At 39.2% G+C, this 12,849-nt stretch overlaps 1 protein-coding gene across 1 annotated transcript in view; it reads right to left on the bottom strand.

Moving 5' to 3' along the window:
* Chd6 (chromodomain helicase DNA binding protein 6) overlaps positions 1–12,849 on the bottom strand; it is a 171,224-nt gene that overhangs the window by 69,181 nt on the left and 89,194 nt on the right. Inside the window, exons 6-10 of the mRNA XM_060382903.1 lie at positions 9,114–9,176; positions 8,241–8,299; positions 7,525–7,642; positions 3,602–3,688; positions 3,285–3,419 (exon numbers count right to left, since the gene is read on the bottom strand). Coding sequence (XP_060238886.1) covers positions 3,285–3,419; positions 3,602–3,688; positions 7,525–7,642; positions 8,241–8,299; positions 9,114–9,176 — 462 coding nt within the window. The remainder of the gene's footprint in view (positions 1–3,284; positions 3,420–3,601; positions 3,689–7,524; positions 7,643–8,240; positions 8,300–9,113; positions 9,177–12,849) is intronic.

Raw genomic sequence — 12,849 nt, 5'->3', positions numbered from 1 at the left:
ACTTCCCAACAAGCTAAGATTAGTTAGGTTTCAGGGTTTCTCTAACAGAATTTCCACTTTGCTTTTTGTGTGTGTGTCTACTGTAATCAGCTCAGGAAAAGACAGCAGGTAAAATATGTTGATTAATCACTAAAGAGCATGTTAAGAAAAACCTTTATAATCAAATTACAAAACTCTATTTCTCTTTAAACAAAACACAGGCGCTCTTACTCTTTTATTGTGCCACATGAGATAACAGTTTCTAAAACTCAGTAACGTACTGAATAATAATGAGGCCACATTATTATATATAAAGTTTTTTTTAAAAAGATGTATTATTTTAAAGGATGTATATGTATATGTTTCTCTGTGTGCATATGTGCATATGGGAAAGCACAGTGCCCGTGGGTGTCCTGAAGAGGGTTGTCAGATCTTCCGGAGCTGGAGTTACAGGTGGTTGTGAGTTACCTGACAAATGAATCTGGGTTCTCTACAAGAGCAGCACACTGTCTCAACCCCCTCTCCAGCCCCATATATACTAAGTTTCAAGATAACCATGGAGCTATATCTAGACTGTTCATTCTTTCCCCATAGGCTGTTTGTCTACTCACTCAGTGTGAGTGTCAAACCACGGTCAACCCTGAAGCGATGTATCTGATGGATAAATTATTTTTCAAAACTGTCTTTGCTGAGGTAGTAGAGATGGCTTCGTGGGTGAAGCGCTTGCCAGGTAAACATGAACGCCAGAATTTGGAGCTTTAGTACCCCATAAAAAGCCAGGCATGGCCATGCACATCTACAACACCAGTGCCTGGTAAGGAGGGGACGGAGAGAGGTGCGTCTCTGGAGACTGGTAGACAGGTTAGCCAAGCGGTAAGCCCACTGTCCAGTCCTCCCCCAACTAAATAGATAAGGTGACAAGCAGATGTGAAAAGCAACAGAGGAAGGTATTATATGTGCACATACACACACGGCTCTGTGACTGTATCTTACTACTCTGTGGAATCTTAGAATCAAGTTCTTTTAAATTACAATTGGAATTTCGATTAAAATGACAGTGTTCACTTATTTGGGAGACTAACTGAATCTTTATGTAGTAAGCTTTCCTCTCCACAAATTTTATTTATTTAGCTTCTTTTATCTTATTTATACATAGGCACAACTTTTTGGCTTATAGAAAAATTGAGCTTCTAAAGTGACACTTTCAGATCTTAAAAACAATTCTTAACTATTAGAAATGAGGATACTAGATTTTTGTTTTTCTCTACAGCAATTTTAGTCTTCGGTAATTTTACTTTGAATTACTACAATGAAGCTTACAGCTAAAATGTGCTGTTAGAATTACATGTTATACTTGAAAAATAACTTCCATTACGGCACTTATACTTGCAGTTAAGTACAAGCTAGCCAGGACCTTCCAGAAAAACAGAGTGACAACTCACCTACTATTTCAGCTGTGTAAACTAAGTACTTTAAACTGGGACTACTGAACATTATCAACAGCACAGTTTATAGGTATTTTTAGAGATAAAGGAGGAAAACTTAGACCAATGTATTTTAGGTTTTTAAAAAAAGTTTCTGAACAAAGATATTGCTATAGTCCCTAGCTACTCTGTTGCCTTTACAGAAAATCACTTTCACAGCTTTTAGAACCATCCCCGATGCCTAGATCCCTGATGCCCAGGCCACCCAGCCCACTGTCCTCCCTCTACAAGATAAAGAAAGAGGCTATCTGACGGTTTCCTCTCCTCTCAGCACTGCAGGTGCCATCTGAGGGGATGATACTGAAACCTCTTTGCTGCCTTGGGGGTGCTCTGGTGCAGCAGCATCTCTCTCTAAACTCCTCACCACTCTGGCTTTTCCCTCTGGGATAGTACATGTCCTAGTCACCAAGACAGAGGGAAGGCCTGAACTTCAAAACCCAAAGCAGGAAAAAGTACTGATTTTCTTAAGAGAATTTACGACTTAATTTATGTAAAAAAAAAAAAAAAAAAAAGACAGACTTAATTATATTTTTAGCCATCATTTCGCTTTAGAATTTTTGAAATAAAATTTGAAAATGTACATTTCTGTGAGAATAAGCTAGGAAAAGGGGACAAGTGTAGAAGAAAACTGTAGGTCACCAAGAGAGCTCTGACAGAGCCTCACCACTGCAAAGCAGTGAAGGGAGGGAGTGAAGTAACCTGACAACATCTGAGAACCTTTTTCTGCCAAAGACACCGTCAGGCTGGATAAACCAGTGGGAGCGGTGCTGAGAGAGCAGGCTGGAATTCTAATGATCTGTAGACGGCAAACCAGCCTCAGAGTGACCCCAATGCTCCCACAGTGGTTTGTTTTTGTATCTTGCTTCTCATCATCATTAGCTGGTGCTGTTTTCTACTCTTCCCATTGGTCTGGGCTCCTGGGTCAGAGCAAGTACACTGTTGTTGTTTTTTAATGGTATCACACACAGATGCTTAATAAATGACTGGCAAATTAAGAGCAGACAAGAATGTATATAGGACAGGGTTGAAAGGGGGTTAATCAACCATATAGACAACACATTGTGAGCTGTGTGAGTTTCTAATGACCAGTCTGCATCTTCAGATGTTTTGGTACATTGTCATTTGTTTTAACACCAAAACCAAGTACTGTTCTTCAATGGACTCGGACAGGGAACTACACTTAATCTAGTCTTCTGAGTCCCACCAGTGATGCAAAATTAAACTGGATATTTTTATATAAAATTTTTGATATTTTAAACACAGAAACAGATCACTAAAACCTACAGTCTTTAAAAAAAACAAACAAACCCTACAGTCTTCTTTAACAACTGATCTTTTTAGATTAATTCTACCCTAACAAGGCTCTGATCCCAAATCTGCCTCCTTTTAATTGTTGATACTCTAGGTACAAACGACCCAGATTCAGAAGAGCCAATAATAAACCTATCTCAAAATTCTACGCCTTCTCTTTGAGATTCCAGGGATCCATTAAGGACCTTAAAAATATTCCATTTGAGTGGGGGAGGGAAGGGTTTAAAAACAACAACAGAAAAGATCACTGAAGATTCAAAATAGGGAGCAGAAAAGATACTGTGGAGTTCCCATACTCATCTCTGCAATCCTGTTAACTGGCACCAAGAGACAGGGGCATACCAAGGAATCTAAGCCCATGTCCAAGCTTCATACATGTTACACATGTTAAAACAGCTCAGAGCAAGTGCTGAGCAGAAGGCAGATGAAGTTTGATAAGGGGAAGTAGCATCAAAAGTAACATACTTCAGAAGCCACTCAGGGACCCAGTCAAACACACAGATATATTACCACATGCTTAACTTCAGGGAGAATTTGTAGAGATTCAAATTCTTTCACTTTTGCAGGATCCACATCTTCTTCTAGCTCCCACGTGCTTTCTTCATATGGCAAAGAGCACCATTTCACCAGGTAATGTGTTACTTCCTAGTAGAAAAATAAAAAAAATATTGGTAAAGTCGTCAACTATTCTTTGTCAGGCCATGAAAACGCATCCTGCATGAGAACACATGAATACCACGAAAACAAAGACCATTTGTTTCTACATACTATATATGTGTGGAAAGAAGGGACAGTGTTCTATGAAAGGCAAATGGCAACACACCTACCTCCCCAGTTTCTGCGTCCTTAGTGTGGGCCACCTCTAAGATACGATCAATTTCTATATAGTCTGGATTGAACAAGTCTTCATCCGGCTGAGGGAAACAGAGTCCAGTTAAGATGTGTAGCTTTCTTCCCCAACTCTAATAACCCGGGTTCTATTTTAATAACCAGAGTCCCTACTCTGGACTCTTACAAGAACACAGACCGAAGAGTGTGCTTGGCAATAACTCATTTCATAGAGATACTCAAAGACTGTCCTCGAATCCTGCTTTCACTGGATAAATTTTAAAGGATCCAACCATTGTGCTGGTTGAACCAAGGCCAAGTAAGACCTTCTACAGGTAAATACTAAAGCCAGGTGAGAGGCTCCCTCTGTCTTATATATAGTTCACTGTCCCCTTGGTGACTTGGAATGACAATTTCTTTTTTTGTAACACCAAAAAATAAGGTTCTATTTCCTGATGTAGGTGGTAGTTACATTTTATTTTGTAAAGATAAACTGAGATGTAGACTTTAAATTTATTTACTTATATTTGTGTACATTATGCTTCCAAAAAGGCTGGACTAAGTCACATTTAAGACTAGCTAATGTCTGTCACAAGTTCTGCAAAGTGTTTTCACTTAATCTTTACTGAACAGGAACTACAAGTACTTTAGGCTTCCACGAGAGGAGAGATATTGGCAAAGGCCATGTGTATGTGTGTCTGTATGTACATACCAGCTACTTATAGTCAATATTCTGGCGATCCAAATTACGACACAGCAGCAGCTAAAAAATACTGTTTTGGACCCTACTAACTAGCTGTGCACCAAGTTGTACACCTAAAGTTTGTGAAAATATTGTTAACTTTATCTCCACAAAGTTGAAAAGCAGTAACTGCTGTGTCAATTTTAAGCATTCTGAATGGCAGGTTTATTCTATATACATGGGAGCACACTGAACTGGTGCACCTTGCACCAGCCTTATGCAAGCTGTCCGAGGCTGCGCTGCCCTTTGTGTACGTGGTCTGGGAGGCAGCCCTAGCCCTGTGACTTAAGAGTTCAAGCTTTGACCACTGCACACTCTACTCCCAGCTACTGCCCTGACTCAGCCATATTTCCATCCCTGTCCTATAATCTCCAGGCCTCCTGCAGCAAAGTCCCTCACTGCACACTCACACCCAGATGAACATCACGCTGAGGAATGGAACATAAAACACAGGCACAACAGCACTCCTCTAACAATGCAGCCCAAGGAGAACTGTTTGTCAGGCAGCAGCAATCATTTTCTCTACTTTAAAAATTATAAAAATGCCGCAATGCTAATGCAGGCTATTAGATTCATTTTTCTATTTTTCTCACACTAGACTGTCCAGACAAGCCTAAACTCTGACTTCATCATTTGCTCACCTAACACTAGTGTGAAAAGGGTTTCTAGAGGGGAGCCTTTGAGTGAGAAGGTACCTGCTTCTGTAGTATGTGTGAACTTGTATCCTCTAGAGTGGGGTCTCTCAGCTATGCTTTGGATGTCTTGTAAGACAGTTGGAAATAATGAGCATGAAGACAATCAAACCAAAATTCAATTACTATTCATATCACAAGACTACTATTGATAATTTACCGAAGTTGCTGATACAAATGCCCAACATTCAAGATCCTCTCTACTATCACTCATCCTTGCTTCTAAGATGCACTCCAATCTTCTCAAAAGTCAGTTCCTGGAACTAGAGGTGGCTCCACTGCTAGAAGCACTGGACAACCTTTCCTCTGAATAACTGACCCAGCTTCAATTCCTAGCATCCAATGCAGTTTACAACTATAATTCTAGTTCCAGGAGATCAGATGCCCTCTTTTGGCGTCTTAAGGGAATCAGGCACAGAAGTGGTAAAAACACACATGTAGGCCAAACACCAACCCATTAAGACAACTACAACAAATAATCCTTTTCTTCCTATGAGAACAAACACCTGTGACAGACACATTCAACACACTTTTCTCTGTCTACAAGCAAGGAAATGTCGCTCCCAGAGGACTATAACAGAAAGACAGAGGAGTGTGTAGGCCATATCACTAAGTGCTGAAAAGTCTGAAGCAAGAGTCTGAACCAGTATAATGAACACTGACCCCATGCCTACCACCAGTGACAAATAAGAGAAAGACATAGGCTCTGTCTGCCTCACAGGGCTTAAAGTGGAAGAGCCAGGCATATAAAGAAGTTACTTCATTGCAAATACTTGCTAAAATAGAGGTGTGAAAGAAATGTTCCAGGAAATACAGAGAATACCCAATGGGTTCACAATGGTCCTTCTCATTTAGTCATCACCTTCCTTTCCCTAACTCTCCCAACTCTCTTTTCAGAGGAACATGTTATAAAAAAAGCAAGCAAACAAAAAAACAGTTCTCAAAGCCAGTGTGTGTGTGTGTGTATGTGTGTGTGATTGAACCTAGGGCCTTGGGTACCCTAAGCCAGTGCCATAGCCCTGAGCTACATCTCCAGCACTAACTGTGAGATTACATCAGAAGGATTGAAAACTGATGTCATCCTGAAGCAACTTATCATTAGCAGAAAAGGCCTACAATGTGAATCATAGTTGGGTAAACGGATGACTAATTTACTATGATTAGCGTGGCACCTGAGTGCACGCTTAGGGTCTAGTAGAATACATTTCAGGAATAATTTTTATTGTCTCTTTATTTGAAAAGTTATTTGTACAAAACTATAATACATTACACGTAATAAAAAAGTGTCAGAAAAATCACCCAGAGAAAAATATGTGATATTCATGCATTTATTCAGGGCATTTCTTACCTATTATGATGTTTCTTTTCTCTTACACTCCAGAACAGAACTATCCCATGCACTGTTGGAGCCCGTTATTTTTCTTTTATTAACACCAGTTCATAACACTAAGCATATTTCCAAATCACCAATAACTTTCTTTACTATTACTCTCTCTAAATGTATAGTATCTACCCCATTTTATAGAATATATAACTTAGCAAATGCTAATTATCCAACATTGTGTTTGCTTTAAATTTTTACCAGAGTAAGCAACTTTTAACATAGCCACTCTCTGTACGGAGACTTGAGCTTTTAAAACATGACGAAACTAAACTTTCTGGGGGAAAGGACCTGTAGACTTGGGACATCTGATGGGTCAGACCTAGTCATGCTCACAGCAAGGACAAGCTAGTTTCCCCTCCCTATGCTAATAACCTGTATAGCCTTAATGCCTTTAAAACCTCCAACTAGCCGATAAGTAAAAACTGTGAAACTGAATTTTATTTGCGCTTCTTTTGGTTTGTAGTGAAGTTATACATCTTGGAATGCTTAATGACCAACATTTCCTTCTTTCTGAATTCCCTGTGTATCTGTCTACTTCTTCCACATCAGGTCTGGTACTTTTCTTATTAAAATTATTTGGCATATGTCTGTGTGGGCACTTAACTTATGTGTATGTGTAAATATGAAGATTCCCCTGCTGAGTAAGAATGTATGCCATGAAAGGATACACGTGCATGTAATTAGGGAAAATGCGTACATAAACTATTTCCTAATTACTTGAGATGTTTGTTGCATCTACTGATCCAAAGCTACTACAGATTTAACACTGAAACTCACTAGTCCTTTCTCTCGTTTTGAAATCCTTAAGCTTGACTATTTATTTTCTAGCATTTAAAGCTCTTTGGTTTTGGAATGTCCATTGTTTGGAGGAGAACCTACACATATATGTATTGTATGTACTCTATTCTCACTCTTAATTGCCCAAGGTTAGGAGCTGTCAGTATAAAAAGCTTGTGAATATGTTCGCTTTAGCAGCACCCATATCAGACTTGACCGATACAGTTACAAAGGACTTCAATTTAAGACTTAGAAACGTCAACCTAGATATTTAATGCAGAAAAAAAAAAAAGCAGCAGTAAAGTTAGTTAATACACATTGTTTTACCTCCGTGAAAATGTGCTTCATCTGGGCCTGTTTGTTCCTAAATCGCTTGATCTTCTGTGCAATGCGGGGATCCTTTTCCAGCTCTTCCATTGTAGCCCACTTACAATGTAAATAGGAACTATCCAAAGACAAACAATTGTGAGACAAACATAGGAAAATACTATAAATGTTTCAACAAAAAGGATGGCTATCATCCACAGAAGTAGCAGGTGTCTGTGTGACACTGTTGGGCACTGTTTATAAAGGCCTTGCCTTTAAAACCAGTAATAGAGGACTGATTTCAAACCACTAATTTCTCAGCAGGTTCCACCAAAATGGGCTCAGAGCAGACAAAGGGGCAGATTTATGGGCAAACTATTAAATACACATAAGTGAAAGCAGGTAGGTAGCAGAAAGGGGGAAAAATACACATGCTAGAAAAGCCTTGGGTGCACATGAAAAATGAACAGGGAGTTTTTAAAAGCACATCAGTCCTCAGGGCCCGCTCTGACTATAAATCAACATTGGTCTTGGGTGGGTCAAGGTAGTTTTTAAAAGCTTTCCAAGTGATTCTATAAAAAGTCCCAAATGAATAACACTGCCTAAGGTGAACTTGAATCAGTCAAGAACAAGCCTTAGAGGCCAGTTTCTGAAAATATAGAAGATAATGAAGTGTCATGGGAAAAAAAGTTTGTCACATAAAGTTCAAATACATGTGAAATAGCAAATAGACGTACAAATTTCTATACTTAACGTAGAACAGCTCTAAGTCGAATGGAGGTTCTCCTGGGTGAACCTGTAACCAAGAGTAAGCAGTTATCAGCCCACACCCCGGAAGCTCACCTATGTAGGCCAAAACAGAACAGGAAAACCAAAAAATAACTGTCTCTCATTTTAGCAGGGATTTCTAAAAAGTATTTCTATTATCCTAGGTCTTTTCTTATAAGCTAACAACTAACCCAAACTTAACTCAAAAAAGTTTTCAAAAAATAGGTACATAGCTATTCAATAGAGTAGAGGGGAATAAAAAGGGGCTTTTCCTCCCATCTTTCCAGTGTCCATGTGGAAAAAGCTTTCAGTCCAGGCTGGGCGTGAACCCAAAACTGTGAGGACCATAGCTTGGTGCAGGAATAATAACTTATGTGCATCTCTAGCTGGTTTCACCTGATAATCCCTCTTCATGTGGAAACAACAATAAGTAAGTATATACATTGATGTAAAGATAAGCAACATCTACCTTGGCACCAACATACTGCCTGACTCATGGAACTTTCTCTTGGGGATTCCTAAGAGAGCCCAAGATGTCTAAATAAAAGCCCCACTGTTTCCAATTAGGATTCCTGATCTGCCTCTTCTTGGCCCTTGATGACTTTTTAATGGGCTGTAACAAAGGGATAAAAATACCTTTGTTAGGCTCTTAATGGTGAAAACTATCAACTGAGCCACTTAAGACATTTAAGAACTTAGTGTCCTAAAAACCTCCAAAAGGACAATGTTCTTGAGAAGCTGTCACTGTTGCCAAGGATGAACAGCTGGTTCTCTAGGCAAATTCTTCTCCACAGAGGTAGTGTCTACTCATGACATAAACACAAGAAACAGGAGCCACCGACCTCTTGGACAGTCTTTGATGCCAGGATCTTCTCAATGATGTTTGCATCATCTTCTGGAGGCTCCTGAAGACAGATTTAAAAAAAAAAGGTTAAAACAGGGGCTGAGAGAAAAACTGTAAGTGGAGGATGAGTTCAGAAGTGTTTCTGATCTCAAGATTTTGGAGTATCTGTGTAAACTACCACTAGAATGGCTGTAATTCAAAATTCTGAAATCTGCCTCTCATCTGGCTTCATGTAGACAGATACTCAAAGATTTTAGATTTGAAAACACTTTGTATCAAGGATGCTCAGTTTATAATACTGTAGCTATTATTTTGTTCAAAGCCACAGCACAGGCCTGGCAAAGGGTAAACCCTCTTGTGACACAGATCTGACATCATGACTTGGATCCCAGGTGCCTCAGTGGAAGAAGACTGATGTTCAGATGTGTGCACTCACCAACACACACACACACACACCGACAAACACAATTAATTAAGTAATGTAAAAGTACATACACTATGAGTACTTGAAGCCTCCCTAAGAAAGCTCACAAGTATTTTGTGAGGCTAGAATTCAAACAATAGTGTTCTAAGTTCTGGGCATAACCCTTATCATAAAAGCAGAAGAGACTCTGGGCTGTAAAGTTAAGAACCAATAAAACTGCTCCTGAGACTTTCTCTCTTTGTAAAATTTACCCATTTTGATGTATAAAACTTTCTATAACAGAAGAGACTCTCAGGGTGAGGGTGGGCACAGTGGCTAAAGCCACCTGCTACAAAACTTAACCAGTGTTTGACCCCAAGATTGCAATGTAAAGAGCACTGACTTTTACAAGTTGTCCTTTGACCTCCATCCATGTACTGCAGCATGTGTATGCACAATACAAATAAATAAGTAAATAAATGTGATACAATAATTTAAAAGAGAAATTTGGGGGCCTTAAAATCAAATCAAAAGATGTCAATTATAAAACTATCAACTACTGACCTCAGCATGAATAACAGCTGTAGAAAAAACATATACCATCAGTTTACTAAAACAGCACATGAAAAAATTTTTTGAACTATAAAACTGAGGAATAATTAATTTCTATTAAAGTGCTTGTTTCACTGATAATCCCAACTGAGAATCAGTTCCTTTCTTCCTACCCTAGTCACACACCAAAGTTTCTAGGTCCCTGATCTCCATGAAATCTTAGAATACTCATGATAAAAAACATCTGCATGCACACTGGCAGTCTTCGGATACCCTGAGTCAGGGCTCCTTTACGTTTAGCATTCTTTCTGGGCTTTCAGTGGTTTCACGCGTTCTATGACCTTCCAGGCCTACTTCAATCTAAGACTTGAAACAGTATAGGAAAGAATGCTCACCACGACAACTTGACTACTGGAATATTACAGAAGGATAATTTGTGCTGCATATCAACTTCAGTCCACTCATTCTAAGATACAACCATCCCAAAGGCCAAACCACACAGAAAACATTTTTAAAACAATCTCAAATCAAACTTTCCTCAGGGGGAAAAAAAAAGTGTTAGTTAAAAGCAAATTAAGAGAAGCTGAGAAAGGCATACTGCAGTGAAATTATGGAGCTCATTTTGAGCTCCATAGAGATACTCCAGAGATGTGAATATTTCCTTTGTGGGAGTCTTTCCCTGAACCTTAGCCTCAAGCCTTGGCTATGCTAGACACCAGCAGTTACCTGCCTGTTTGTCTCCCTTGGAGATGAGGTTATAGGTGTTTGTGTGTGTGTTTGTGTATGGTTGGGAGGGAGTTCCTGGGTTATTATATGGATGCTGAGACCTGAACATTGGTCCTCATGATTGCAGAACAGGTGCTTCTTAACTGCAGAGGTCTCTCTCCAGCTTCCTAAATTTGTATTTTATTTAACATCTCAAATATCTGAAGTACTATAATTTAAATATACTGACTGAATCAATACAAAACTAAAACATTTTCATATTCTTTCCTTATGTTTTGAAAACATAGTGTTTCCTTTATACTTGCAGCACACTTGAATCCAGGCCAGTCACATTTCCAATGCTCACTACGGCACACATGGTTGGCCATGTCCAAACTGGGCAACAGAGCTGTATTCCGTTCTACTTATCTGCCTATCTCCACAGCAAAACTATGTCATTATTCTGGTAACTTAATTACCAAGTTTTCAGTTTTTCCTTTTTACATCTGATGACATGTTTATATGCAAGAGCATCATCTTTTTCCTTACAGCAGATGAGTATATAGAATGGAGGCAAATGAAAACAGAAATGAGGGAGGGGGATCTATGAAGAAAAGGGAGGTAGGATTATGTATTGGTTTAATGCTTTTTACACTAGGAATAAAAAGAAAATACGGGGACGGGAAGGAACAGAGTAGTAACTTAGTGTGTGGACAGGGAGGGAAAGTTTCTCTGGAGAGGAGGAAACTTAAGAGGGTGCAGGCTCCCACACTAGGTCTTTTTGCTGCAGGGTGACAGCAGCATGGGTCCAGTCCATGTGGCACACCTTCTGAGCCTACCTGTCCCCATTGTGGTTCTGTTGGGACATGTTTTCTACTTGAGCCTTGAGCACTGGGCTGTGGTCTCTTCCTGCCCTCCTCCCACACCTTCTCAGAGACCAGTCATTTCTTAGTTTTCTTCAAAAGTTATTTTTTAAAATACACTTGGTGTATTAAAATAAACTAACTCCTAGGCTTCCATTCTGGGCTAAGCGTTGGCTTCTCATCACTGCCAAGTACAAAACTGTTACTTCTGATGATAGGGAAACCATAGGTAGAAGTGTGAGGTGTGACCTTGAACAAGGTTAAGACCAGGAACAGGAGAAAATGGCCTGGCTGGCTGAGCAGAGAGAACACTGCAGTTGCATAGCCTCCGAAGTAATGGAGTTTTTTAAAGCTTCTAAAGCAATGATAAAAAATCATCTTCACAGGTCAAATGGTGATATTCCTGGGAGGGCCATCAAAGCAGTAAGTAGAAAGGCCTGGCTAAGGTCCAAGAACTCAAGCTGTTAGGACATTTCCTTTATACCCGTGGTATTTCTTGGTTGTGACAGCTTATCACTGGGAATGCCTATCGTCAATTTAACCAGGTACAGTCATATTTCATGCTAAAAATACTGACTCCATCCAGTTACAAAACCTTCTTTAGAGCAATATAGGTCTTGCTTTTCAGGATTATTTCAGGCTATTCTAGTCAGTATTTCTGTACAGACGTCTACTCACAGGAAATGCTGTATTTGGATTTCTTTATGTTTGCTCAAGTTGGTTATTTAGTTTAAAAAAAAAACTTACCTTTATGTGTATGGGTGTTTTACCTGCATTTGTATCTATGTGCCATGTGTACACCCTCTATCTGAGTCTAACTGGGTCTGAATTACTGTCATTTTAAATATTGAATATATGGATATGGTGTACTTCTACACCTGTTTAGGTTACTAGTAATTAAATTTTGTTAAATTATTGTGTCTATGTATTGGACCCCATGTGTAGAGGTCAGGGGACAACCTGCAGGTTTCATGTTACTAGTTAATCATATAAAAGAAATTTTTAGATATTGCCTTGATGCTACTAAATGTAGCATTTAGTCAAATCTCCATTTATTAATGCCAATGGTTTCTAAATTCTGTTGAATTTTCTATAATCCTTCTATAATCAATGTCCGTTTTATATCTTTCTTTGTAATCTTTCAACTCTATTTCTTTGGAGGTAGGTGTGTCTTGGCATGTGTTTGTATGTATGTGTATGTATGTAAGCAC

This window comes from Meriones unguiculatus, chromosome 4, assembly GCF_030254825.1.
Source record: "Meriones unguiculatus strain TT.TT164.6M chromosome 4, Bangor_MerUng_6.1, whole genome shotgun sequence".
Lineage (NCBI taxonomy): Eukaryota > Metazoa > Chordata > Mammalia > Rodentia > Muridae > Meriones > Meriones unguiculatus.
Note: the sequence above shows the minus strand (reverse complement) of the source record. Positions and strands in the feature narration are given on the sequence as shown.